At 45.7% G+C, this 26799-nt stretch overlaps 1 protein-coding gene across 1 annotated transcript in view; it reads right to left on the reverse strand.

The window, feature by feature from the left end:
• slc4a11 (solute carrier family 4 member 11) overlaps positions 1 to 26799 on the reverse strand; it is a 215314-nt gene that overhangs the window by 83123 nt on the left and 105392 nt on the right. Inside the window, exons 7-8 of the mRNA XM_070861178.1 lie at positions 23730 to 23853; positions 805 to 1008 (exon numbers count right to left, since the gene is read on the reverse strand). Of these exons, the coding sequence (XP_070717279.1) occupies positions 805 to 1008; positions 23730 to 23853 (328 nt within the window). The remainder of the gene's footprint in view (positions 1 to 804; positions 1009 to 23729; positions 23854 to 26799) is intronic.

Consider the following 26799-nt stretch of genomic DNA (forward strand, 5'->3'; position numbering starts at 1 on the left):
TTATGTTCCTATATCCTGGCATCCCATTAATACATCTCCCTTCACAGAGACTTAACTCCATAATCTCAACAGAGTACCGCCTTCTGCACCAGTGAGGCATTTCTGTATATTAAATCCATAGATTCCGATCAACACTAAATTAGCAAATCAAAAGGCAATTTTGTCCCGTGAACTCACACCAACAAGACAGACTTGTGCAATGCCTTTCACGGCCACAAAAGCGCTTTACAGCCAATGAAGTACTTTTTTTTGCAGGCGAGTCACGGTTGTAATGTAGGAAACGCGGCAGCCAATTTGCGCACAGCAAGCTCCCACAAACAGCAGTGTGATAATGACCAGTTAATGTTTTTGTTTGATGGTGGGATAAATATTGGTCAGGACACTGGGGAGAACTCCCCTGCTCTTCTTCGAAATGGTGCCATGGGACCTTTTACGTCCAACCGAGAGAGCAGACTCGGTTTAACGTCCCATCCGAAAGATGATGATCTAATCGAAATGCTGCTACCAGAGCACAGTTGCCAACTCTGGTTGAATGTATAGCTCGAGGTTTCATGACCTCCTATTGCACTGCCCAATCGAACAGCCATTTTACCCCATCTGCAATATGTTTAGACCCAATAAATGAAACGTGAAAAAAAGTTTTTTTTTTACACAAAATACCCCAATGATTGAGCAACTCTAGAGACAGTGGTGCCCAGGAGATTAACCCTTCGTTCCTGGAGACTCCAGGACAATCCTGGGGAGTGGTGCTGGCAACGCCACATCCGAGTCAAGTCGGCAAGCGTACATGGGAAGTCCCGTTACCTTTGGGGGTTTATCTTCCGGTTTCTTGGAATCGTCTTTGTTGGCTGGCTCCCTGTGGATCACAGTCAGCAGGTGTCGCTGAAGAACGAGGGTCTCCTTAAACTCTTCCTTTGTTTTGGCTTCCAAGAGTTTCTGACGGAAGTTCATGTCGGCAAACATCGTGGCAAAGGTCCTTCCAACCTCGACAGCGGTTTTTGTACTTTTCTGTCACGATGGAAAAAAAAGTAAAAGAATCAGACCAGGCAGAATCAGTGAACAGCCGAGAGGTCCTAAACACTTACTGCCAGATGAAAAGTCCTGTAGGGGGCAGCATATGACCGGGCTGCACTCTGCTGGATATCCAGAGCACACTCGCATGTCATGGGCTCACACTTGATTCCTACACGGTGGAATGATGATAATTACAACACATATCTCCATTTGACACATTGTCATTGGTCAAACGCACAATGACATCTACTCTAATCTCATTGCCCTTTAACCTTTTACAGGAGCATAGGAATTGCTAGACGATAACAGAGCTAGTTCCCCTTCTACCATCCTGGTAGCTACATGATGGAACAATACCGGAGTTGTTGACCAATCAATCTCGATCAGTTAATCTACAACAGACCCAGACAGGAGGCGAGGAAAGCCCCTAGTGGTAGAGAGCTTTGGGAATCATAGGTCCAAAGTCACCAGCTCCTTTTAAAATACTCCTTCACAAGAACATAAGAAACAGGAGCAGGAATAGGCCATTCGGCCCCTCGAACCTGCTCCACCATTTAATATCATGGCTGATCTGATTTTGGCCTCAACTTCACTTTCCTACCTGTTTCCCTTAACCCTCGACTCCGCTATCGTTCAAAGAATCTGTCTATCTCAGCCTTGAATATATTCAGTGACCCAGCTTCCACAGCTTTCTGGGGCAGAGAATTCCACAGATTCTGAGAGAATAAATTCCTCCTCATCTCCGTATTAAATGGGCACCCTCTTATTCTGAAACTATGCCCCCTAGTTGTAGATTACTCCACGAGGGGAAAACATCCTCTCTCTATCTACTTTGTCGAGCCCCCTCAGTATCTTATATATTTTAGTAAGATCACCTCTCATTCTTCTAAACTCCAATGAGTACAGGCCCAGCCTGCTCAACCTATCCTCATAAGACAACCCTTCATCCCAGGAATCAGCCAAGTGAGCCTTCTCTTCAGAAGGTCTCTGCCTCAATAGGCACTTGTGGTGAAGCATTCTCATGTGCTAGCTTATTCCCCGAGTGACAATCCTCAGTCTGCACCTTATTATAGATTCAACCACCGCAAACAATCTTTCATTATTCAACCTCCCAAAACCTGTAATTTTGAAACCTTATTGCATCCTACATTACAACAGTGACTACACTTCAGAAAGTACTTCATTGGCTGCAAAGCGTTTTGGGACGTCTGGTGATGCTGCATAAATGCAAGTCTTTCATCAGCCCTTAAACTTCTCTGTTACACAATTATCTCCTCTCATTCTGGACATTGTTCTAGTGAATCTTCACCGTCCCCTTTTCGCAGCTGTGATATCCTTCCTACAACGGGTTGCAGAGAGCTTCAGGAACAGTGGCCTAACTAACACTATAAATTCCATGTCACCCTGTCTTTGTTCCTCCTCCCTATGAAGAACCATAGAATTAAATGTCTATTTGTCCACTCCATTAACAACAACTACTTGTATTTATACAGCGCCTTTAACATAGTAAAATGTCCCAAGGTGCTTCACAGGAGCGTTATCAAAACCATGCGGAAGGTCAGGGTGGTCACGGTCATGTATCTCACATTACTGGATCTTACCATGCTATACATGACCGTAACCACAAGCATACCTTACCACCAGGGGTGCACTTGCAGGAGACACTTGCTAACTGTTCCACACAGATATATAAAGTCAGGTCTCAGGCAAGTGTGGCATTCGAGAGCTGTGTAATAATGGTGCCGGTCCTGAGTGACCTTGACTTCAGCATGTGCCTCGTGTGAGTCTGTACTGCAGGGACAGGACTTTACACTTACAGCCATGGTACTCACCACGTGCTGGGGGAGAAGAGGCCAGGTCATCAGCGGGAAAGGAGTGGCCCAGTCGTCGAAGGGGAGAAGGCCCGATCACCGTTGGGGAGGTGAGGTCCAGCCGCCGTTGAAGGAGGAGGAGGGGCCAGCCATTGTCGCTGAAGAGGAGGCGGCCCAATTGCCGCCGGAGGAGGCCCGGTTGTTGTCAATCGGGCCTCCCTCCCCGCCTTCCTATCTGTCCCACCTATGACAGGGTCTGTGGCTCTCGTGTTGGACTATTCAGCCACCAAAGAACTCATTTTAGGAGTGGAAGCAAGTTTTCCTCGATTCCGAGGGACTGCCTATGATGATGATCAAAACAAAATTTGACACCGAGCCACAAATGCTGTTATTAGGGCAGGTGACCAAAAGCTTGGTCCAAGAGGTAGATTCTAATGAGCATTAAAAGGAGAGAAAAAGAGAGATAGAGGCATGGAGAGGGAATTCCAGAGCTTAGAGCCTCGGTAGTTGAAGGCACGGCTTCTCATGGTGGGGCGATTAAAATCGGGGACGCACAAGAGACCAGAATTAGAAGAGCGCAGAGATCTCGGAGGGTTGTAGGATTGGAGGAGATTACAGAGATAGGGAGGGGCGAGGCAATAGAGGGATTTGAAAACAAGGGCGAGAAGTTTTACTCCCCGGTAGTCTGCTTTACTTCTCCCCCTCAGTTTGCCATGCGCCCCAAATTGCCATCGGCAAGCTTGACCACGTTACCCTCGTGCCCACCATGGCTCGGTCATTTATATAGAATGGAAAGCAACCAGAACGTTTAGCACGTCCCGCGAGCACAGGCCGAAGTTCTCCACTGGGGTAGGAGCGTGCTACAATGACATCAATTATTGGAATTCAACAAAAAGGACAGAACAATTCATCGGGCGTGTTAATAATGTGCAAAATGGATCTTAGAAAAAAGGAGTTTAAAAAAAAAGGAGCCTGATAAGTGACTTCTGCCATACAAGAAACGCAACGATCTTGCTATTCACTGAAGTCAATGGAAAGTAAAATCAGGTGGGGTGTAAAACCGGCGGTCCAACTGAATAAACCTGTTTCCCCAATTACCCCAATCGTTATTTAAACTAGGGCAGTGGCCAGGAATTCCAGTGTCAGCCGTGGCTTAGTGGGTAATGCTCTCAGATCGGAGTCAGAAGGGTGCGAGCACACAAAAATCTAGGCTGACACTCCAGTGTGGTACTGAGGGAGCGCTGCACTGTCGGAGGTGCCGTCTTTCAGAGGAGACATTAATCCGAGGCCCCGTCTGCTCTCAGGTGGATGCAAAAAATCCCATGCCACTATTTCGAAGAGCAAGGGAGTTGTCCCTGGTGTCCTGGTCTATATTTATCCCCTCAACCAACATCACTAAAACAGATTATATGGTCATTGTCACATTGCTGTCTGTGGGAGCTTGCTGTGCACAAATTGACTGCCACACTTCTACAGTGACTACCACTTCATAAGTAAATATAGGCAACTCTCGATTATCCGGGTCCCTTGGGGATTGGGCTATTTCGGGTAAACGATTTTACCGCTAGGGCGAGTGCATGTCTCAGCTGAAATTTGACGGTGATAGAACTAACCACAAAGACTTAGTTTATGTTATCATAGCGTGACTGTAATAAAGTACATGACAATGGATTCACCTGCTTCAATTTGTGTGCGCTTGCTAATTGAAGTAATGGAGATTTTCACGTGTGACACAGTTATTTAATGCCTGTGTTAGTTGCGAAGTGAGAAAAGAGTGCACGCCCGAGTCAATTTGTGTGTGATTGACACTTGCTGATCGAGATATTCACGTGTGCGAGAGTTTTTATTTTTAAAAGCACCGTTACAGCAGGTTCTCCGTTAGATCCGTGTACGGATAATCGAGAGTTGCCTGTAATTGACTGTAAAGTGCTTTGAGACATCCTGTCATGAAAGGTGCTATATAAATGTAAGTCTTTCTTTTTATCAAGCATCAGTAAATGCAGGCAATAACTCCGGCTCGATTAAGCTAGGAGGGGGGGTGTTGGATTTTTTTTTTCTTAAAACCAAATGTTAGCACTTAAATATTTTCCTGTGTGTAATCATACAGAAACAAAAAGTACCGAATCGTTTACAGCTAGTGATGCATTACAGACGTTAAATCGTAGACACGGGAAATATTTTGGTTTTTTTTTAAAAAAAAAGGTTCTTCCTTGCTTCTTGGTCATCTTCCCCGGTCCCTCCCCATCTGGACGATCGCTCGCTTTCATGGAGCGCCTCCTCGCTCTTGTGCTTATTATACATCCCTCATTTCCCTCCAGCCTTGGGTAGCTTCCCACCCACAAGCACTGCAGGCCAGTGTCAATAAAAGGAATGGCAGAGCGCTCCAGGTCGCAACCATCCGACACACAGGGCCAAAGATTTCCTCAACGTGATCTTTGCTTGGCAAAGATGGCAAAGCCCCCGGAGACCAGAGGGGGCGAGAACATTCTAGGAGGTCCAACTTTCAACCCGTCCCCGTAACGGGCAGGAGGATGGGGTGGATAGTTAAACGAACGGCAGTACATAACCACTGCCTTCCCAGCATGCTCCCACCCACTGTCATCTTTAACGGTGTAGCTTGTGATGGAGCGGTGGGAATTGTCAAGAGTAGTGGGGGAGGGGGAGACAACCCCCCATAAACCTTTACTCCCTTATCGTTCAGAAATCTGTCTATCTCCACCTTAAATACATTCAATGTCCCAGCCCCTGAAGCTCTCTGTGGTAGAGAATTCCATAGATTTACAATCCTCAGAAGAAATTCCTCCTCGTCTCCGTTTTAATTGGGCGGCCCCTTATTCGGAAAGTATGCCCCCTAGTTCTAGATTCCCCCATGAGGGGAAACATCCTCTCTGCATTTACCTTGTCAAGTCCCCTCAGTATCTTATGTGTTTCAATAAGATCACTTCTCATTCTTCTAAACGCCAATGAATTTGGCCCAACCTGCTCAACCTTTCTTCATAACACAATCCCTTCATCTCAAGAATCAATCTCGTGAACCTTCTCTGAACTGCGTCCAATGCAAGCATATCCCTCTTTAAATAAGATCAAAACTGTACGCAGTACTCCAGGTGTGGCCTCACCAATACCCTGTACAGTTGTAGCAGGACTTCTCTGCTTTTATACTCTATCCCCCTTGCAATAAAGGCCAACATTCCATTTGCCTTCCTGATTACTTGCTGTACCTGCATACTAACTTTGTTTTTCATGCACAAGAACCCCCAGGTCCCTCTGTACCACAGCATTTTGTAATCTCTCCCCATTTAAATAATAATTTGCTTTTTTATTTTTCCTACATAAGTAGGTAACCTCACATTTTCCCACATTATACTTCATCTGCCAAATGTTTGCCCAATCACTTAGCTTATCTATATGCCTTTGTAGATTCTTTGCATCCTCCTCACAACTTGCTTTCCCACTAATCTTTGTATCATCAGCAAACTTGGCTACATTACACTCGGTCCCTTCATTAATATAGATTGTAAATAGTTGAGGCCCCAGCACCAATCCCTGTGGCACCCCACTAGTCACTGTTTGCCAACCGGAAAAAGACCCATTTATCCCGACTCTCTATTTTCTGTCAGTCAGTCAGTCAATCATCTATCCATGCTAATATATTACCCCCAACACAGTGAGCTCTTATCTTGTGCAGTAACCTTTTATGTGGCACCTTATTGAATGCCTTCTGTAAATCCAAATATACCACATCCACTGGTTCCCCCCTTATCCACCCTGCTCGTTACATCCTCAAAGAACTCCAGCAAATTTGTCAAACATGATTTCCCTTTCATAAAACCATGCTGACTCTACTTGACTGTATTATGCTTTTCCAAATGTCCTGCTACTGCTCCAGCATTTTCCCAACAACTGATGTTAGGCCAACTGATCTATAGTTTCCTGCTTTTTGTCTCCCTCCTTTTTTAAATAGGGGCGTTACATTTGCGGTTTTCCAGTCCGCTGGGATCTGTCCAGACTCCAGGGAATTTTGATAGATTACAACCAGTGAATCCACTATCTCTGCAGCCACTTCTTTTAGGACTGTAGGATGCAGGCCATCAGGTCCAGGGGACTTATCCACCTTTAGCTCCATTATTTTACCGAGTACATTTTCTTGTTAGTTGTTTAACTGTCCGCCACCATGTATGACTGGATGTGGCAGGGCTGCGGAGCTTTGACCGCACCCATTGGTTGCGGGAACATTTGGTTCCATCCAGAGTCGGCTGCTTAGCATGCATGTGCACGGACACAGTGGGCGGGCTGCCCGTTTCTCCATGACCTGGTGAGCAGCTCATCAATCATGTTGAAAATGAGGCCCAGGAGTTCCACAGAAAATAGGTGCAGGAGTAGGCCATTCAGCCCCTCAAGCCTGCACCACCATTCAATAAGATCATGGCTGATCATTCACCTCAGTACCCCTTTCCTGCTTTCTCTCCATACCCCTTGATCCCTTTAGCTACAAGGGCCACATCTAACTCTCTCTTGAATATATCAAACGAACTGGCCTCAACAATCACCCAGACAAACGCGCTGGCGATATCACCGCTTCATCCCCGCCTCCCCTGCCCACCCGATTCACGCCCAGAGTTAAAATCGGCCCTGAGGTCACCTGGTCAATGTTTATTTTTAGAACAAGTTTTTTTTTTTTTAAAAAGAATAAATCACTTGAGAAACAGATGCAGAATATATATTATACAATATAAAAACAGCAAATTCTGGAAACCTCAGTGGATCAGGCAGTATCTGTGGAGAGAAAGAGTTAACGTTTCAGGTCGATGACCCTTCACAGCTGCTGTCTGACGCACTGAGATTTCCAGCATTTTCTGGTTCTATTTCAGATTCCAGCGTCCGCAGTATTTTGCTTTTGTGTAAAATATATATTTAGTTTGCACATGGTGAAAAAAAAACACACCATTCAAGAACAGGTGGTTAGGGAATTTGAACCCACAACTGTGGAAGGGAATCCCAACTCTACACGTGTTGGAAAATACGCCGACTAATTATTGTTTGTTTAGCAAGTTGGAAGTGCTGTCAGCTCCAGATATGAGAACCGAGCAGATCATCTCCAAACCCCAATGACTGAACACAATGTAAAAAGAAAAAAAGGAAAATGAGAATATAGCAAGGGAAAGAAAGGCTCTAACATACTGGGTCATATCGAAGGAAGTCATTACATCCAGCAATTCTCGTCTGCAAGGAAGGACGGGGCTTTCTGTTCTGAAGGGTTAATTTTAAGCATGGGAGTCCCATATAAACGTGGCACAAGGAACCCAGCAATATGGTCACTTCACCTACATTACCAGGTCCAGTTAAAACAGGCAACTACCACTAGAATAAGTTTAGAAATCTTCTTAATGGTTGTAGTGTATTCATCCGGCCACTAGAGGGAGAAACTATGCTTTCTGTGGGAGCAAAGACCACACAGTGATGGTAACACAACACAACAGTCGACCTTGAGCCTGTTCTACAATTCTGTTCGATCATGGCATTGCTCTCATCTTTGTGCAGTAACCTTTTGTGCGGCACCTTATCAAATGCTTTCTGGAAATCAAATATACTAAGAATACAAGAAATAGCAGGATTAGGCCATTGGGCCCCCCCCTGAGCCTGCTCCACCATTCAATAAGATCTTGGTTGATCTGATCATGGACTCAGCTCCACTTTCCTGCCCACTCCCCATAACCCTTTACTCCCTTAGTTTAACGTCTCATCCGAAAGATAGCACTTTTAACAATGCAGCATTCCCTCAGCACTGCACTGGAGTATCAGCCTAGATTTATGTGCTCAAGTTCCCAGAGTGGGACTTGAACCCACAACCTTCTGACTCAGAGGTGAGTGTGCTACCCACTGAGCCACAGCTGACATATCCACCTTGGCTAAACACCACTATGTACAACCAGATCCTGAAACAGAACCTGCTGGATGCAGCTCTGCAGATGACAACAGATATTTCTTTAGTGGATCAGCGAGTAACCCTCGCCTTCAGGAGGTACCAATTCAAGCCCTTGTGGATTCCAGTTGCCACGGAAATAGCAACAAATCCTGTTAGCAATCTACCTCAAAGTGAAGCTCCACCACTTGAAAATACCACTTGGTACAAAGCCAACCTCCTTCAGCATTCACTACAATTTTTTAATCAAAAGTTCGATAAAACAAGCTGCACGAGCTGGTCATGAAAGGAAAGACGATCTGGCCTGCAGACAATCCAAACCCTCAAACCCTTTGGCCTACTTTCAGCCGTTTGTAGCATCAATCAGCCAAGCTGCTACGTGCAATGAATTTTCTCATGTATTTAAAAGTACAGTCAAGTCAAACTGCGGAATAGCAAGCTCCATTATTCCTGCTCACGAGCTTCATCACGAGATATTATTTCGTCGACACAAGAAATCTGGGGAAAAGCGAGAAATCATAGCATAGAATGGTTACAGCACAGCCATTCGGCCCGTCGAGCCCATACTGGCTCTCTGCAAGTCCTTTCCTCAGCTAGTCCCACTCCCCATCCTTTCCCCGTAGCCCTGCAATTTTTTTCCTTCAGGTACTTATCCAATTCTCTTTTGAAAGCCACAATCGAATCTACCTCCACCACCCTTTCAGGCAGTGCATTCCAGATCCTAACCACTCACTGCGTAAAAACGTTTTTCCTCATCGCCTTTGGTTCTTCTGCCAATCACCTTACATCTGTGTCCTTTGGTCCTCAAAAAGTGGATAGGCTTCTGCCAATGGGAACAGTTTCTCTCTATCTACTCTGTCCAGACCCCTCATGATTTTCAACACCTCGATCAAATCTCCTCTCAACCTTCTCTACTCCAAGAAATAAAACCCCAGTTTCTCCAGCCTATTCACATAACTGAAGTCCCTCACCCATGGAACCATTTCTCTAAATCTTTGCTGCACCCTCTCGAAGGCCTTCACACCCAGAATTGGGCACAATACTCCAGTTGTGGTCGTACCAGTACTTTATAAAAGGCTAGTCATAACTTCCTTGTTTTTGCATTCGATGCCTCGGTCTATGAAGCCCAGGATCCCGTGTGCTTTAACTGTTTTCTCATCCTGCCTTGCCACCTTCAACTAATTGTACATATACATCCCCAGGTCTCTCTGTTCATGCACCTTCTAGTTATTTTGTGTCTCCTCGCTCTTCCTACCAAAATGTATCACTTCATACTTTTCTGCATTAAATTTCATCTGGCATGTGTCCACCCATTCCACCAGCCTGTCTGTCTTGAAGTCTATCACTATCCTCCTCACTGTTCACAATACTTCCAAGCTTTGTGTCACCTGCAAATTTTAAAATTGTTCCCTGTAAACCCAAGTCTAAGTCATTATTAAAAAAAGCAGTGACCCTAATACCGACCTCTGCGGAACACTGTATACCTTCCTCCAGTCCAAAACACAACCGTTTACCACTACTTTCCCCTGTCACTTAGCCAACATTGTATCCATCCTACCACTGCCCTTTCATTCCATTGGGCTTCAACTTTGCTGGCAAGCCTATTGTGTTTGAGGATAGTCCCATACCTTGAGTCTCATCTTCAGCAGATCCCAAGAATCCCAACTATCTATCCCTCTATCAATATGCAGAAAGCAAACTAAAGCACAAGTAACCAGGTACGCCAACCTTGGATAAGAAGATCAGAAGTAAACGGATAGTGTGTTGTCTTGAAGCTTGACCCCAAATCTGGTCGTCACCAGCTCGAATTCGCCATTAGAGCCACCACATTACAAGGCATGTTGGTCCAAAGTTATACAAGAGGCTAACTTTCAGCCTATCTTCAGTAGCAAGGTACTTCAGCGTACCATTCTATGAATTATTGAAGGGATTGCAGGTGCTTTGAATACAAGAGATGATATTCTGATACATGCCACCTGACCAGCAAAAGACAGTACACATCTTCGAAGCGCTCTTCACAGGCTGCAAGAAAATGGCTCTACACCCACAAGCGAGGTGCGAATTTGGTACGGTTATTTTGGCCTGGTGTTCACAAAGCAGGGAATGTCTCCACATCCTACACACTCGCAGTCTCCTAGGCATGGAAGTGTTCTGATTTTATTCCCAAATTTGGCTACAATTACTGGGCCATTTAACCAATAATTAAAAAGGTAGCATCTTCCTCAATCAAGCAATCGCTAGCTAGTTTGACAGAAACGGCTTATTTTCAGATCAACAGCCCAGTGTAGATCTAGTGATGTTCTGGTTGCTTTAGGGGCCAGTTCTTTAACAGAAAAAATATACATCTTGGTCTAGGTCAGCTGTTCACTCAATTCCACAGAGTACCATTACAGACAGATTGAGCATACAGCATTGCCAACTATATGGGCTATGCGACGATTTCACCTATACAGTGTCAGTTGTGGCTCAGTGGGTAAAACACTTGCCTCGGAGTCAAAAAGTTGTGGGTTCGTCCCACTCGAGGAACTGGAGCACATAAATCTGGGCCGCCACTCCAGTGCGGTGCTAAAAGCGTGCTGCACTGTCGGAGGTGCCGTCTTTCAGATGAGACGTCAAACCGAGGCCTCGTCTGCTCTCTCAGGTGGACGTAAAAGATCCCGTGGCATAACAGTGAATACAATACACTCCAAAAGTACTCCATTGGCTGTAAAGTGCTTTGAGACGTCCGGTGATTGTGAAAGACACTATATAACTAAGTCTATCTTTCTTTCATGGGTTGATGATTTGCCAATGTTTACAGATCATCAGCTTCTGATCCCCATATTCCCAAGTGGCAGTCTAAAGCTTCTTCTCGGATCCAGGGCTGGTTATTAAAAGCTCAATGTTACAACTATTGCTGAAGGCCTGATAATCTGGTTTGAAAAATCAAGACAGCATCACAAGTCATTAAAGAGCACGAGTTGAGGAATTCAGGTCATTTTGTACCTCAACACTCTGCACTTAAGATTAATCTAGCAGATATCAAATAAGCCACACAGAAGGATCTTGCACTGCAAGCAGCAATACAATGTGCGTGCACAAATCAAAGGCATGTTAAAAGCAAATTGCTGAATACTATGGCTAGTTCGCCCTGAGCTATTGTCTTTGAGCATAGAGCATAGCCATCCCAATTAAGCTGTAATCAAGTCATCTTTCTCGCCCACCTTGACCATCAACAGTTAACACCAAGGCCCTCCTCAGAAGCAAATTGCGGTTCCCAGACACAAACAATAAGCTTAGATGTACAGTTGTAAAGAAAGGATGGCTGGCTCTGCTGCACAGGAGGGCAGGAAAAAGAGTGGAAGGGCTATAGTGGTAGGGGATTCTATTGTAAGGGGAACAGATAGGCATTTCTGCGGCCACAATCGAGACTCCAGGATGGTATGTTGCCTCCCTGGTGCAAGAGTCAAGGATGTGTGGGAGAGGCTGCAGAACATTTTGGAGGGGGAGGGTGAACAGCCAGTTGTCGTGGTGCATATAGGTACAAAAACGGGATGAGGTTCTACAAGCTGAATTTAGAGAGCTAGCAGTTAAATTAAAAAGCAGGACCTCAACGGTAGTAATCTCAGGATTGCTACCAGTGCCACATGCTAGTCAGAGTAGGAAGTGCAGGATAGCCAAGATGAATACGTGGCTTGAGTGGTGGTGCAGGAGGGAGGAATTCAAATTCCTGGGACATTGGAACCAGTTCTGGGGGAGGTGGGACCAGTACAAACCAGACGGTCTGTATCTGGGCAGGACCGGAACAAATGTCCTAGGGGGAGTGTATGCTAGTGCTGTTGGGGGAGGGGTTAAACTAATATGGCAGGGGGATGGGAATCTATGCAGGGAGAAAGAGGGAAGTAAAATGGGGGCAAAAGCAAAAGATAGAAAGGAGAAAAGGAGAAAAGTAAAAGTGGAGGGCAGAGAAACCCAAGGCAAAAATCAAAAAGGGCCACATTACAGCAAAATGCTAAAGGGACAAAGTGTGTTAAAAAGACAAGCCTGAAGGCTGTGTGTCTCAGTGCGAGGAGTATTCATAATAAGATGGACAAATTAACTGCACAGTGGACATATTAATGAATATGATATAATTGAGATTACAGAGACATGACTCCAAGGTGACCAAGGCTGGGAACTCAACATCCAGGGTTATTCAACATTCAGGAAGGATAGACAGAAAGAAAAAGGAGGTGGAGTACTGTTGCTGGTTAAAGAGGAAACGCAATAGTAAGGAAGGACATTAGCTTGGATGATGTGGAATCTGTATGGGTAGAGCTGCGGAATACCAAAGGACAAAAAACTCGAGTGGGAGTTGTGTACAGACCACCAAACAGTAATAGTGAGGTTGGGGACAGCATCAAACAAGAAATTAGAGATGCGTGCAATAAAGGTACAGCAGTTATCATGGACGACTTTAATCTACATGTAGATTGGCTAACCAAACTGGTAGCAATACGATGGAGCAGGATTTCCTGGAGTGTATTAGGGATGGTTTTCTAAACCAATATGTCGAGGAGCCAACTGGCAGGCTGGCCATTCCAGACTGGGTGATGTGTAATGAGAAAGGACTAATTAGCAATCTTGTTGTGTGAGGCCCCTTGGGAAGAGTGACCATAATATGGTAGCAGTCTTTATTAAGATGGAGAGTGACACAGTTAATTCAGAGACGAGAGTCCTGAACTTAAGGAAAGGTAACTTCGATGGTATGAGACGTGAATTGGCTAGAATAGACTGGCGAATGATACTTAAAGGATTGACGGTGGATAGGCAATGGCAAACATTTAAAGATCACATGGATGAACTTCAACAATTGTACATCCCTGACTGGAGTAAAAATAAAACGGGGAAGATGGCTCAACCGTGGCTAACAAGGGAAATTAGGGATAGTGTTAAATCCAAGGAAGAGGCATTTAAATTGGCCAGAAAAAGCAGCAAACCGGAGGACTGGGAGAAATTTAGAATTCAGCAGAGGGTTTCATTAGGAGGGGGAAAATAGAGTATGAGAGGAAGCTTGCTGGAAAAATAAAAACTGATTGCAAAAGCTTCGATAAATGTGAAGAGAAAAAGATTAGTGAAGACAAACGTAGGTCCCCTGCAGTCAGAATCAGGTAAATTTATAATGGGGAACAAAGAAATGGCAGACCAACTGAACAAATACTTTGGTTCTGTCTTCACTAAGGAAGACACAAATAACCTTCCGGAAATACTAGGGGACCAAGGGTCTAGCGAGAGGGCGGAACTGAACGAAATCCTTATTAGTCAGGAAATTGTGTTGGGGAAATTGATGGGATTGAAGGCCGATAAATCCCAGGGCCTGATAGTCTGCATCCCAGAGTACTTAAGGAAGTGGCCCTGGAAATAGTGGATGCATTGGTGATCATTTTCCAACAGTCTATCAACTCTGGATCAGTTCCTATGGACTGGAGGGTAGCTAATGTAACACCACTTTTTTAAAAAAGGAGGGAAGAGAGAAAACGGGGATTTATAGACCGGTTAGCCTGACATCAGTCGTGGGGAAAATGTTGGAATCAATTATTAAAGATGAAATAGCAGTGCATTTGGAAAGCAGTGACAGGATCGGTCCAAATCAGCATGGATTTATGAAAGGAAAATCATGCTTGACAAGTCTTCTGGAATTTTTTGAGGATATAACTAGTAGAGTGGACAAGGGAGAACCAGTGGATGTGGTGTATTTGGACTTTCAAAAGACTTTTGACAAGATCCCACACAAGAGATTGGTGTACAAAATTAAAGCACATGGTATTGGGGGTAATGTATTGACATGGATAGAGAACTGGTTGGCAGACAGGAAGCAGAGAGTCCTTTTCAGAATGGCAGGCAGTGACTAGTGGGGTGCCGCAGGGCTCAGTGCTGGGACCCCAGCTATTTACAAAATACATTAATGATTTGGATGAAGGAATTTGAGTGCAATATCTCCAAGTTTGCAGATGACACTAAACTGGGTGGTGGTGTGAGCTGAGAGGAGGATGCTAAGAGGCTGCAGGGCGACTTGGACAGATTAGGTGAATGAGCAAATGCATGGCAGATGCAGTATAATGTAGATAAATGTGAGGTTATACACGTTTGTGGCAAAAACAAGGCGGCAGAATATCTGAATGGCGGCAGATTCGGAAAAGGGGAGGTGCAACGAGACCTGGGTGTCATGGTACATCAGTCACTGAAAGTGGGCATGCAGGTACAGCAGGCGGTGAAGGGGTTGGCCTTCACAGCTAGGGGATTTGAGTATAGGAGCAGGGAGGTCTTACTGCAGTTGTACAGGGCCTTGGTGAGGTCTCACCTGGAATATTGTGTTCAGTTTGGGTCTCCTACTCTGAGGAAGGACGTTCTTGCTATTGAGGACGTGCAGCAAAGGTTCACCAGACTGATTCCCAGGATGGCAGGACTGACATATGAGGAGAGACTGGAACAACTGGGCCTGTATTCACTGGAGTTTAGAAGAATGAGAGAGGATCTCTTAAACATATAACATTCTGACGAGACTGGACAGGTTGGATGCAGGAAGAATATTCCCGATGTTGGGAAAGTCCAGAACCAGGGGTCACAGTCTAAGGATAAGGAGTAAGCCATTTAGGACCGAGATGAGGAGAAACTTCTTCACTCAGAGTTGTGAACCTGTGAAATTCTCTACCGCAGAGAGTTGCTGATACCAGCTCGTTAGATATATTCAAGAGGGAGTTAGATATGGCCCTTACAGCTAAAGGGATCAAGGGTTATGTAGAGAAAGCAGGAAAGGGGTACTGATGTGAATGATGAACCATGATCTTATTGAATGTCGGTGCAGGCTCGAAGAGCCGAATAGCCTACTCCTGCACCTATTTTCTATGTTTCTATGTAATGTATTCATCCATACACTAGAGGGGGAAGTAGGAGCTTTTTTTAAAAAAATGCAATCACGGGATGTGGGCGCCGCTGGCAAGGCCGGCATTTATTGCCCATCCCAAATTGCTCGAGAAGGTGAACCACCTTCTTGAACCACCGCAGTCCGTGTGGTGAAGGTACTCGCACAGTGCTGACTTTGTGCAGCTGTTTTGATACAACCGCGTGGCTTGCTCGGCCATTTCAGAGGGCAGTTAAGAGTCAACCACATTGCTGTAGATCTGAGTCACTTATAGGCCAGACTGGGTAAGGACAGCAGATTTCCTTCCCTAAAAAGGAAATTAGTGAACCAGTTGGGTTTTTCCAACAATCCGGTTAGTTACATCGTCATCATTAAAAAAAATTTTAAATTCCAGATTTTTATTTAATTAACAATTTAAATTCCACAGCTGCCTTGGTGGGATTTGAACTCAAGTCTCTGGATTATTAGTCGAAGCTTCTGGATCACTAGTCCAGTAACATAACCAGCAAACCCCCGTTTGGGACAAAAATGATGTGGCGATCACTTGCAACAACATTGTCTGCAAACAACCAACCAGAATTTATAAAAGATAAACATAGCAGTGTTCATTTATTTATTTATTTATTTATTTTTTAAGATGTCCTTCCCAACATACAGAGCTCCCAATCTGACCTTTGGCACGGTGATGAGGTGCCAAGTTGAATCAACATGGCAGTGTAGGGGAGAGTTAAACGCAAGAGAACCGTAATACAACTATTATTGAATGTCCAAACGTCACTATACCTCGGTTTCACAGTCAATGGAGACTTTGGGAAGATTATATTAAAATAGGAATAATAGTAAATATTTCCAAATTAATTTTCCACTCAGACAGGGCTCGAGGAAAATTCTGGCATCACTTAATTAAATTATGCCGGTCAGTGTTCAAGTTGTAGCTTTTGGAGTCACTTGGGCTGCCGATTGTGTGAAGATGTGTACACATTTAATACTGATCACACTACATTTTAACTAAGGTTGTAGCAAAGGAAAAGGAAAAGGAAAAGATTTGCGGGGCTATGGGGAAAGAGCAGGAGAGGGAGATTCATTGGATAGCACTTTGAAAGAGCCGGCACAGGCATGATGGGTATGACGACCAACTTTGGCGCTATAAGATTCGATGTGACCACTTACTTTACCACTGATTGACCTGCCCCAAATGAGAGGGAGCATCTCACTGGCATGATTTAATCCAAAAACAAGCTTTGAGGTGCAATGTTGATTGCATATAGTCATGAGCAGAGAATAGGGGTGTTCGAAGAATATGTTGAACATAAAATCATTGACATTTACAGCGCGGAAGGAGGCCATTTTGGCCCATCAAGTCCGCTGGCCAACAATGAGCTTTCCAGCCTAACCCCACTTTCCAGCTTTTGGTCCATTAGCCCTGTAGGTTACGGTACTCAGTGCACATCCAATTACTTTTTAAATGAGTTTCTGTCTCTACCACCCTTTCATGCAGTGAATTCCAGACCCCCACCACCCTCTGTGAAAAAAGATTCTCCTCAAATCCCCTCTAAACCTCCGACCAATTACTTTAAATCTATGCCCCCTAGTTATTGACCCCTTTGTTAAGGGAAGTAGCTCAATCCTATCCACTTTATCCAGGCCCCTCATAATTTTATACACCTCAATTAGGTCTCCCCTCAGTCTCCTCTGTTCCGAAGAAAACCACCCCAGCCTATCCAATCTTTCTCCACACCTAAAATTCTCCAGTCCAGGCAACATCCTCAGAAATCTCCTCTGTACAATCACATCTTTCCGGAAATGTGACAACCAGAACTGCACGCAGTACTCTAGCTGTGGCCTAACTAGTGTTTCATACAGTTGAAGCATAACCTCCCTGCTCTTATATTCTATGCCTCGGCTAATAAAGGCAAGTATCCCGTATGCCTTCTTAACCATCTTATCTACCTGGCCTGCTACCTTCCGGGATCTGCGGACCTGCACTCCAAAGTCCCTTTTGTCCCTCTACACTTCTCGGTGTCCTACCATTTAATGTGTATTCCCTTGCCTTGTTAGCCCTCCCCAAATGCATTACCTCACACTTCTCCAGATTGAACTCCATTTGCCACTGTTCTGCCCACCTGACCAGCCCATGGATACCTTCCTGCAGTCCGCAGCTTTCTTCTTCATGATCAATGGGGTTAGATGAAAAAAGGATGAGAGGAGGTCGGTGTGAAGCACAGACCTGTTGGGCCAAATGGCCCGTTTCTGTGCTATAAATACTATTTAATACTATGTAAATTGATGCTTGCTGTAACACACGGCCATGACTTTATTTGAATGTTTGAGCTATTTTGTTAAAATTCTTCTGCCTCTCCAAATCTTGTTAAATAGTTAATACCTATACCTTTCACTGCGGTTTCCGGTAGTTGCCGGTAGTTGATTTTTCTGAATGCGCGGTGCTTTAAGCGACAAGTTCCCGGTTGGTTTTGGAAGGGGAGGTGGCGGTGGAAGGGTTTAAGTAAAAATGGAAGCTTTTTCAGACACCAAGGCAAGGACCGTTAATTGGGAGGCAAAACCGTTGCCATTGGCTGCAGAAGCTTGAATTGTGCTCTAAGCTCACCCTCTTCTTGTTCACATCTCTCCCAGCCAGGAGCAACACCAACAAAGTCAGGGTAGCCAGAATGCAAGGCCAGTTGCTGGAATGCTCTCGTTAAAAAAAAAAACCCAATGAAATGAAGTGATCTTCCCAGGGCAAGGCTTAGTGAGTTTGACAGGATCATCTCTGATGCTGTCAGAAGCTGTGCGAGGCCCACACGCTGGGAGCCAGCAGCATTAGAACACTTTGAACATGGTTTAAGAGAACAAGGATCACTAAAGATACATGTGCCCAGCACCATATTCCAGGCTGGAAGCTAGATCACGTGACATAATCCCTGCCAGTACCCCAAGCCAATTCTTCACAGGTCACGTACACAGTGTACTAATTGGTCATTAACTGCCTAAAGTCTCCCTCAAGCTCTTGGTGTGGAGCCGACACAACCTTCTGACGAGAGCTAGAGAAAACTTGCATTTATATATAGCACTTCAGCAATCGCCGTCTATCGGCCGAGATGTTAAACCGAGGCCCTGTCTGCTCTCAGGTGGGTGTAAAAGTTCCCACGGCACTATTTCGAAGAAGAGCAGTGAAGTTATCCTCGGTGTCCTGGCCAATAATTATCCCTCAATCAACATAACAAAAACAGTTTATCTGGTTATCACATTGCTATGCCCAAATTGTCTGGCGTGTTTCCTAAATTACAACAGTGACTACACTTAACCACTTCATTGGCTGTAAAGAGAGAGAGCGCGCGAGAGAGAAAAAGGGAGAGAGAGAGAGAGAAAAAGGGAGAGAGAGAGAGAGAGAGAGAGAGAGAGAGAGAGAGAGAGAGAGAGAGAGAGAGAGAGAGAGAGAGAGAGAGAGAGAAAAAAGGAGAGAGAGAGAGAGAGAGAGAGAGAGAGAAAAAAGGGAGAGAGAGAGAGAGAGAGAGAGAGAGAAAAAGGGAGAGAGGGAGAGAGAAAAAGGGAGAGGGAGAGAGAAAAAGGGAGAGAGGGAGAGAGGGAGAGAGAGAGAGAGAGAGAGAGAGAGAGAGAGAGAGAGAGAGAGAGAGAGAGAGAGAGAGAGAGAGAGAGAAAAAAGGGAGAGAGGAGAGAGAAAAAGGGAGAGAGAGAGAGAGAGAGAGAGAAAAAGGGAGAGAGAGAGAGAGAGAGAGAGAGAGAGAGAGAGAGAGAGAGAGAGAGAGAGAAAAAGGGAGGGAGAGAGAGAGAGAGAGAGAGAAAAAGGGAGAGAGGGAGAGAGAAAATGGGAGAGAGAGAGAGAGAGAGAGAAAGAGAGAAAAAAGGGAGAGAGAGAGAGAGAGAGAGAGAGAGAGAGAGAGAGAGAGAGAGAGAGAGAGAAAGGGAGAGAGAGAGAGAGAGAGAGAGAGAGAGAGAGAGAGAGAGAGAGAGAGAGAGAGAGAGAGAGAGAGAGAGAGAGAGAGAGAGAGAGAGAGAGAGAGAGAGAGAGAGAGAGAGAATTTCCGCACTGATTTAACAGAGATTCAACAATACCGCCCGCCCACTTTTCTTTTTTGTCGTAAAGAGCATATTTACCAAAACTAGCGGCCGTGAGATCGCCCACAATATCGCTCGCCCAAAAAACTGCCCAGAAAAAGTGGAACTAACCACAGCGTTATGGACGCCATGTTCTACATCACGTCGCATCCTTTAAAAGGCTGCTGTGCTTCAACCTTAGGGAAGTTTGGATGTACTCTGAAGGTCGTTGGAGTTGATGTGAACATCTGTACAAACATCTTGACCATACTCTGACCGATTGGAATTGAATAGGTGTCTTCGTAGGGACATTCCTTGTTTGTGATCAATCGGTGGAAAACAAGAGAGCTACTGCAATGGGGCCTGTCCTTTCTCACTCTCTCTCGGTGACCAATTACATGCAGCAGACTCGAGATCACCGAAGGTACGCTCCACAGCATTATGTGCCCAATGTAAGACATGCCAGACTGATGAGGACCACCAGACATTACAGCCCCCGCAAGTACAGTGAGAAGCAGCCTTACCTCGACTTGCCCGACACCACCTGCCTTCGGAGATTGCGCTTCCACAAAGAGGTTATCACTGAGGTATGCCAGCTGATAAGAGAAGATCTGCAGCCTGCCAGCACCATCAGTACTGCACCTTCTGTCAAGGTCAAAGTCACTGCAGCACTGTCGTTCTATGCCTCGGGTTCTTTTCAGGCCTCAGCTGGCCACATTTGCAGTATGTCTCAGCATGCCACACATTACTGCATTAGACAGGTCACTGAAGCCCTGTATGCATGCAGGAGGGACTTGATCAGCTCCCCTATGACCAGGGAGGCACACAGAGTGAGAGGGCTCTAGGTTTCTCCAGAATTGCAAACTTCTCCAAGGTGCAGGGAGCAATAGACTGTACGCACATCGCGATGCGGGCACCTTTTCAGAATGCAGAGGTTTTCAGGAACCGCAAGGAATTCCACTTTCTGAATGTCCAACTCATTGTCGACCACCAGAAAATTATACTGGCAGTGAATGCTCAATTTCCAGGCAGTATCCATGATGCTCACATCCTGCGGGAGAGCATTGTTAAACAAGTCAGATACAATCAGCCACAAGGTTAATGCTGGATGCTTGGTGACAAAGGATATGGCCTGACCATGTGGCTGATGACCCCCCCTGTATGACACCCACACTGAAGCAGAGAGCCAGAGAGCCACTTGCAATATCGTGGAGAAAACCATTGGAGTGCTTAAGCAGCGCTTTAGATGCCTGGACGACTCAGGAGGCGAGCTCCAATACTCTTGAGCAGGTAGCTCAATTCGTGGTGGTGTGCTCCATGCTACACAACTTGGCTATCAGGAGGGGACAAGAATTGCCTGATGAGTCTGACAGTTCACCTCACCAGAGAGAGAAAGAGGAGGGCGAGGAGGCGGACGCTGACATCGGCCCAGACAATCGGGCTGATACTGAAGCCATGCCCCTGCCCCTGCCCCCCTGTAGATCACAGGAAAGGGCCCCTGGTGGCATGATAGCTGCAAGTGCCTTATGTCAGGAGCTCATCAATGAGCACTTTGCCTGAAAGAATATTGGTGTTATTTACAAGGCTGACACATTGCTGGGTGTGCAGGTGATACATCAATGGTGGGCATCACTTTGGTGACAGTTAAAGTTTGTTGATTGAAGTTAAGTGTCATTATACCCTTTGATGTTAAGGAATCACCAGCGTGTAACAGTGCAGCGATCTGAGCCAATGCGCAACAAGGTTTTGTTAAATAAAAAAACACGTAAACCGAACATTAGTCTGAAATCATCAGTATTTCTATAAAAACCAACACCCCCCCTCCTTCTCCTCCTCCTGGTCGAGGCAATGCTTCATTTGTGCTGGGGGGGGGGGGAGGAAAGATGACGGCCGAAACGCTGCTTGGACGGATAAGGGAGAGGACGGTCCTGAGGTGGGATCGTGCTCCGAGCCAGAAGCAAGATGTTACTCCTGGCTCTCGTGTCGTTGGCAATGGGGGTGCGGCACCTTGGGGTGCAGTGCTGCTCTCTGGGACCACTGGGAGCCCTCTGCCTCCAGTGTTCCTGGCTACCAGCTCCAGGCCTCCTCCATCCCTTTCATGTTATATTTTATTTGTTGGACAAAAACTCGGTGCCAACTATGTTTTTGGTGTTTAATAGGCTTTTTGCTGCTGGTGAATCTCCCTCATGCCTCCCACAACAGTCAGACAAGCACACACCACATCACACACACTTTCAGTGCCTCTGAGCTCTCTCTCTCTCGGTCTCCTCTTCTGCGCATGTCATGATGACCCTTGACCACCTGAATCGCGGGAAGAGAGCGCTGCCATGCCGTTGCTAAGGACGGCGACACTTTACGGCAGAAGGTCACCAAGATTTAACGCTACCGCCCATTTCATATTGCTCGCGGTAACGCCCATTTTCAAAATGGAGACTAGGTGCTCGGAGAATGGGCGAGAAGCCGGCAATCTGAAAACCCTTTTTTAATCGCCCACACCGGAAATAACACATTTTTGGGCGATAAGCACAAAAGTGGAAAATCTAGCCCATATAGAGAGGTATATATAGAGAGATAGATGTGTGTGTGCGTGCGTGTATATCGCCTTTAACATAAAGTGGCCCAAGGCACTTCACAGGAGCGTTAGCAAAAAAAAACAACATTTGACACCGAGCCATACGAGATGATGTTAGGGTAAATGACTAAAATGGTCGAAGAGATAGAGATAGATTTTAAGGAGCATCGTAAAAGGAGGAAAGAGAGGTAGAGAGGCAGAGAAATTTAGGGAGGGAATTCCAAAGCTTGGGGCCTAAGCAGCTGAAGGAGCGATTAAAATCGGGGATGTTCAAAAGACCAGAATAGGCAGAGCGCAGAGGTCTAGGGGGATTATCAGGCTGGGGGAGGACAGAGATAGGGAGCAATGCGGCCATGGAGGGATTTGTAAACAAGGATGAGAATTTTGAAATGGAGGTATTTCTTGACTGGAAGCCAATGAAGGTCAGGAAGTCTTTCTTTATCCCAAAATGCTTCGCAACTAATAAGTTACTTTTGAAGCGCAGTAACGGTTATTTTATAGGTAAATGCGGCAGCTATTCTGCACAAAGCAAGTTTATCCCACAAACAGAAAATATGAATGACTGACTAACATGTCATTTTTTTTTTTTAAAGTGGTGTTGGTGCAGGAATGTTTAATAGCCAAGACACCAGGAGAATGCCCTACACTTCTTTGAATATTAATGGTAGCTCTTCAACATAAATCATTAATGTTTCAGTCAGAAGACAACAGACACCTCCGGCAATTCGGCATTCCCACAGTACTGCACTGAAGTGCTGCATCTCGATTATGTGCAAGAAAACCTGTGGGGTGGATGGGGTTTATCAAACCAAGCACGGGCGGAAGAACTCTTTCCTGAGCAATATTCCCGCTCTCCATTCCGACTGCTACAAATCAAAGTGCATTTTTGTAATATTTATTCATTCACAGTCATTCCTGGACAAGGCCAGCATTTATTGCCCATCCCTAACTGCCCTCGGGAAGCTTGAACGGCTGCAGTTCACCATAGCAGTTTTTCGGATATGACAGAGTGGCTATTTCAGAGGGGCAATTAAGAGTCAGCCACAATGCTATGGGTCTGGAGTCACATGTAGGCCAGACCGGGCAAGGGCAGCAGATAGGGGAGACTAGAACTAGGGGGCATAATAAGGGCTGCCCATTTAAAACTGAGATGAGGAGGAATTTCTTCTCTGAGTGTTGTAAATCTGTGGAATTCGCTGCCTTAGAGAGCTGCGGAAGCTGGGACATTGAATGGATTTAAGACGGAGATAGACAGTCTCTTAACATATAAGGGAATAAGGGGTCTGGGCAGGGAAGTGGACCAGAGTCTATAATCGGATCAGCCATGATCTTATTGAATGGCGGAGCAGGCTCAAGGGGCCGTATGGCCTATTCCTGCTCCTATTTCTTATGTTTTTATTTCCTTCCATAAAAGGACATTACTGAACCAATTGGATTTTTAACAACATCCGCAACATAGCACGTTTAAGTTATTACCATTTTGGGCGGCACCAGGATCAGTATAACGTAGCGCACCTCGCAGCAATTCTCCCCCCAGTTCTGAGGTCTCTCCAATCGGCTTATGCACACATGGCGTCGCTGGAGTGTTGCTACAGTGCACCTGGAAGGGGGGGGGGGGGGGAGAAACACAATGCAAGAAGTATTAATAGGACAGTACTTGGCCTGAAAGCAAACAACAGTCGTGGTAATACATGACCAGAGGACCCTGCACATGTGACCCATCACATACAAGCCAATAACCAAGTGCCTGCCCAATCTGAAGAAAAGCAAAATTCCTTACCTGGCTCAATCCAAAAGAAATAGGAAAAGGGAAAAAAAAACCAAGGGGAATGAAACCCCGAGGAGCCTAAACCCCATTTAAACTAAACGATTAAACGGCTACATTTTCCTGCATTGACACACGCACGAATCACAGCCTGGGTTCGCACCCCTGATCATTATTTACCAAATAGTGCTGGTAGGAACACGCAAATGCATGATCGGATGCACACCAGGGTCACGCTCAGCTCTGATCCTCCTGGGTGCCAGTATTTTCTGCCTCCGCAAGATCCTGCAAATCCATCGCCGGTGTTCTCGCTCAGGCCAACATCTCCAGCATCGAAGCATCGACCACGCTCGATCAGCTCCGATAGACGGGCCACATTGTCCACACGCTCGATACTAGACTCCCGAAACAAGCGCTCTACTCAAGAGCTCAGACACAGCAAGTGAACCCCAGGTGGGCAGAGGAAACACTTCAAGGACACCCGCAAAGCCTCCTTGAAGTGCAACATCCCCACTGACACCTGGAAATCCCTGGCCCAAGGTCACACAAAGTGGAGGAGAAGCATCCAAGGCGGCGCCGAACACAGAGTCTCTTCGCCAGGAGCAAGCGGAAGCCAAGCACAGACAGCGGAAGGAGCACACAACAACCCAGGCTCCCCCCACCCACCCGTCCCTTCAACCACCGTCTTCCCCACCTGTGACAGAGACTTTGGGTCCCCGCATTGGACTCTTCAGTCACCCGAGAACTCATTAGTGTGGAAGCATGTCATCCTCGACTCCGAAGGACTGCCGAAGAAGACTTGCTGTCCAGGGTGACTTGTGGTAGAGACTGGAGATTACACTAGCGAAATCCAAGCACGAGACTGCACCTTCAGGGAGCGCAGAAGAAATTTGGAGAGGGGATGGGGCAAAGCTGCTATTTACTCCCAGTTGACGCACAGCCCTGCTCCTTGAAATTGCAAAGCTTTGAATTTTATTTTTCCAAGTTCAAAAAAAAACTTGAGGCACCAAGTCAGGTTTTGGGGGGTTAGGAACCCAGTTTCCCTACCAAAGCAGATTTCGAGCAAGTTTTTGTTAGAGGAGAGAATATGCCAAACAGATGTCTTGTGTGTTCAATGCCTACATTGTTCCCGAAAAATCTGTAAATGTAAAAAATATTTACCTAGTAAGTGTATCCATATGTGATCCAACAGCAAGAGAAATTTGAATAGCCACCTACTTAGCATGGCCTTGGGCAGATAAAAGAAACTGTGCTTCAGGTAATGCACCACAATGGAGCCAATAAGCGTAGTGTGGATGAGTATGTCCAAGTAATAAGGCTTCAGGAGTCTCAAGATATTGAAGATAAAAAAGGTCCACCTTGATCAGCCCGATCAGATTATCAAACGCAACCATCAATTTCCACTGCGACACACTTCAGTCTGAACACAAGCTATACTGAAGAGCTCTCGCATTAACACTTCGACATCTGGGATGGCTGGATACAGAGAGGATGGTTTCCGCTCATGGGAGAATCTAGAACTCGGGGGCATAGTTTCAGAATAAGGAGCCGCACATTTAAAACGGAGATGAGGAGGAATTTCTTCTTTCGGAGGGTCGTGAATCTTTGGAATCCTCTACCCCAGAGAGCTGTGGAGGCTGGGCCATTGAATATATTTAAGATGGAGATAGACAGATTTTTGAACGATAAGGGAGTCAAGGGTTATGGGGAGTGGGCAGAGAAATGGAGTTGAGGCCAAGATCAGATCAGCCATGATCTTATTGAATGGCGGAGCAGGCTCGAGGGGCCAAATGGCCTACTCCTGCTCCTATTTCTTATGTTATGTTCTAGGAGGGCACATTTTGCAGCCTAGAACCATTGAGGGGTCCAGATGACAAAATACAAGAGCAAAAGCTTGAGCATTTTAATCCATGCCACTTGAACTCAGCCCTGCCACATGCTTCAAACACACCCCAGTGATCGACGGTAGCAATCGAAATGACAGTTCCTGCGATGGACCAAGAGGATTCCACAAATCCAGTTATGAGGAAAATTGAGGGGAAGTCAGAAGGTTGTGGGTTCAAGTCCCACTCCATAGCTTGAGCATGAAAAATATCTAGGCTGGCACTTCAGTGCTGAGGGAGTGCTGGACTGCCGGAGATGCCGTCTTTCGATTGAGACATTAAAACCGAGGCCCCGTCTGCTTTCTCAGGTGGACGTAAAAGATCCCACTGTCCTACTTCGAAGTGGAGCAAGGGAGTTATCCCCGGTGTCCTGCCCAATATTTATCTCTCAATCAACATCACAAAAATAGATTATCTGGTCAATCATCAATAACTTTATTAAAAACTCTGTCCATTAAGATAAGTTTATTTTTACCCCTACTAAAACATTAAAAAAATTAAATTCGTCTAAAATATTTAATTAAATTTCAATTCATTTTAAATGTGTGAAATGTTTTCCTTATTTATTTTAAGTGTGTGTGTGTGTGTGTGTGTGTTTTGGGGGGTATTCTCATTCAGAGAAAGGGTGCTCTCCATACAAACAGAACTCACCATTACTGTGAATGGGGATACGCCATTTTCATTGGTTGGTTTTGCCCACGTGATCCCAGGCTGCACAAAGGCTCCTGGGATACGTGGGCCACTACGTTGGCCTGTGCAGCTAGGCCTCAGAGCGCGAGTCTTCGTTCCTCCGGGACAACCAGGTGCTTTCGTTAAAAAGTCGTGGTCAGAGGAATCTGCCCACAGGACGCCTCCAACCGCAATTATTGGCCCAGTAGCTTTTTTTGGGGGGGGGGGG

Source organism: Pristiophorus japonicus, chromosome 2, assembly GCF_044704955.1.
Source record: "Pristiophorus japonicus isolate sPriJap1 chromosome 2, sPriJap1.hap1, whole genome shotgun sequence".
NCBI lineage: Eukaryota > Metazoa > Chordata > Chondrichthyes > Pristiophoridae > Pristiophorus > Pristiophorus japonicus.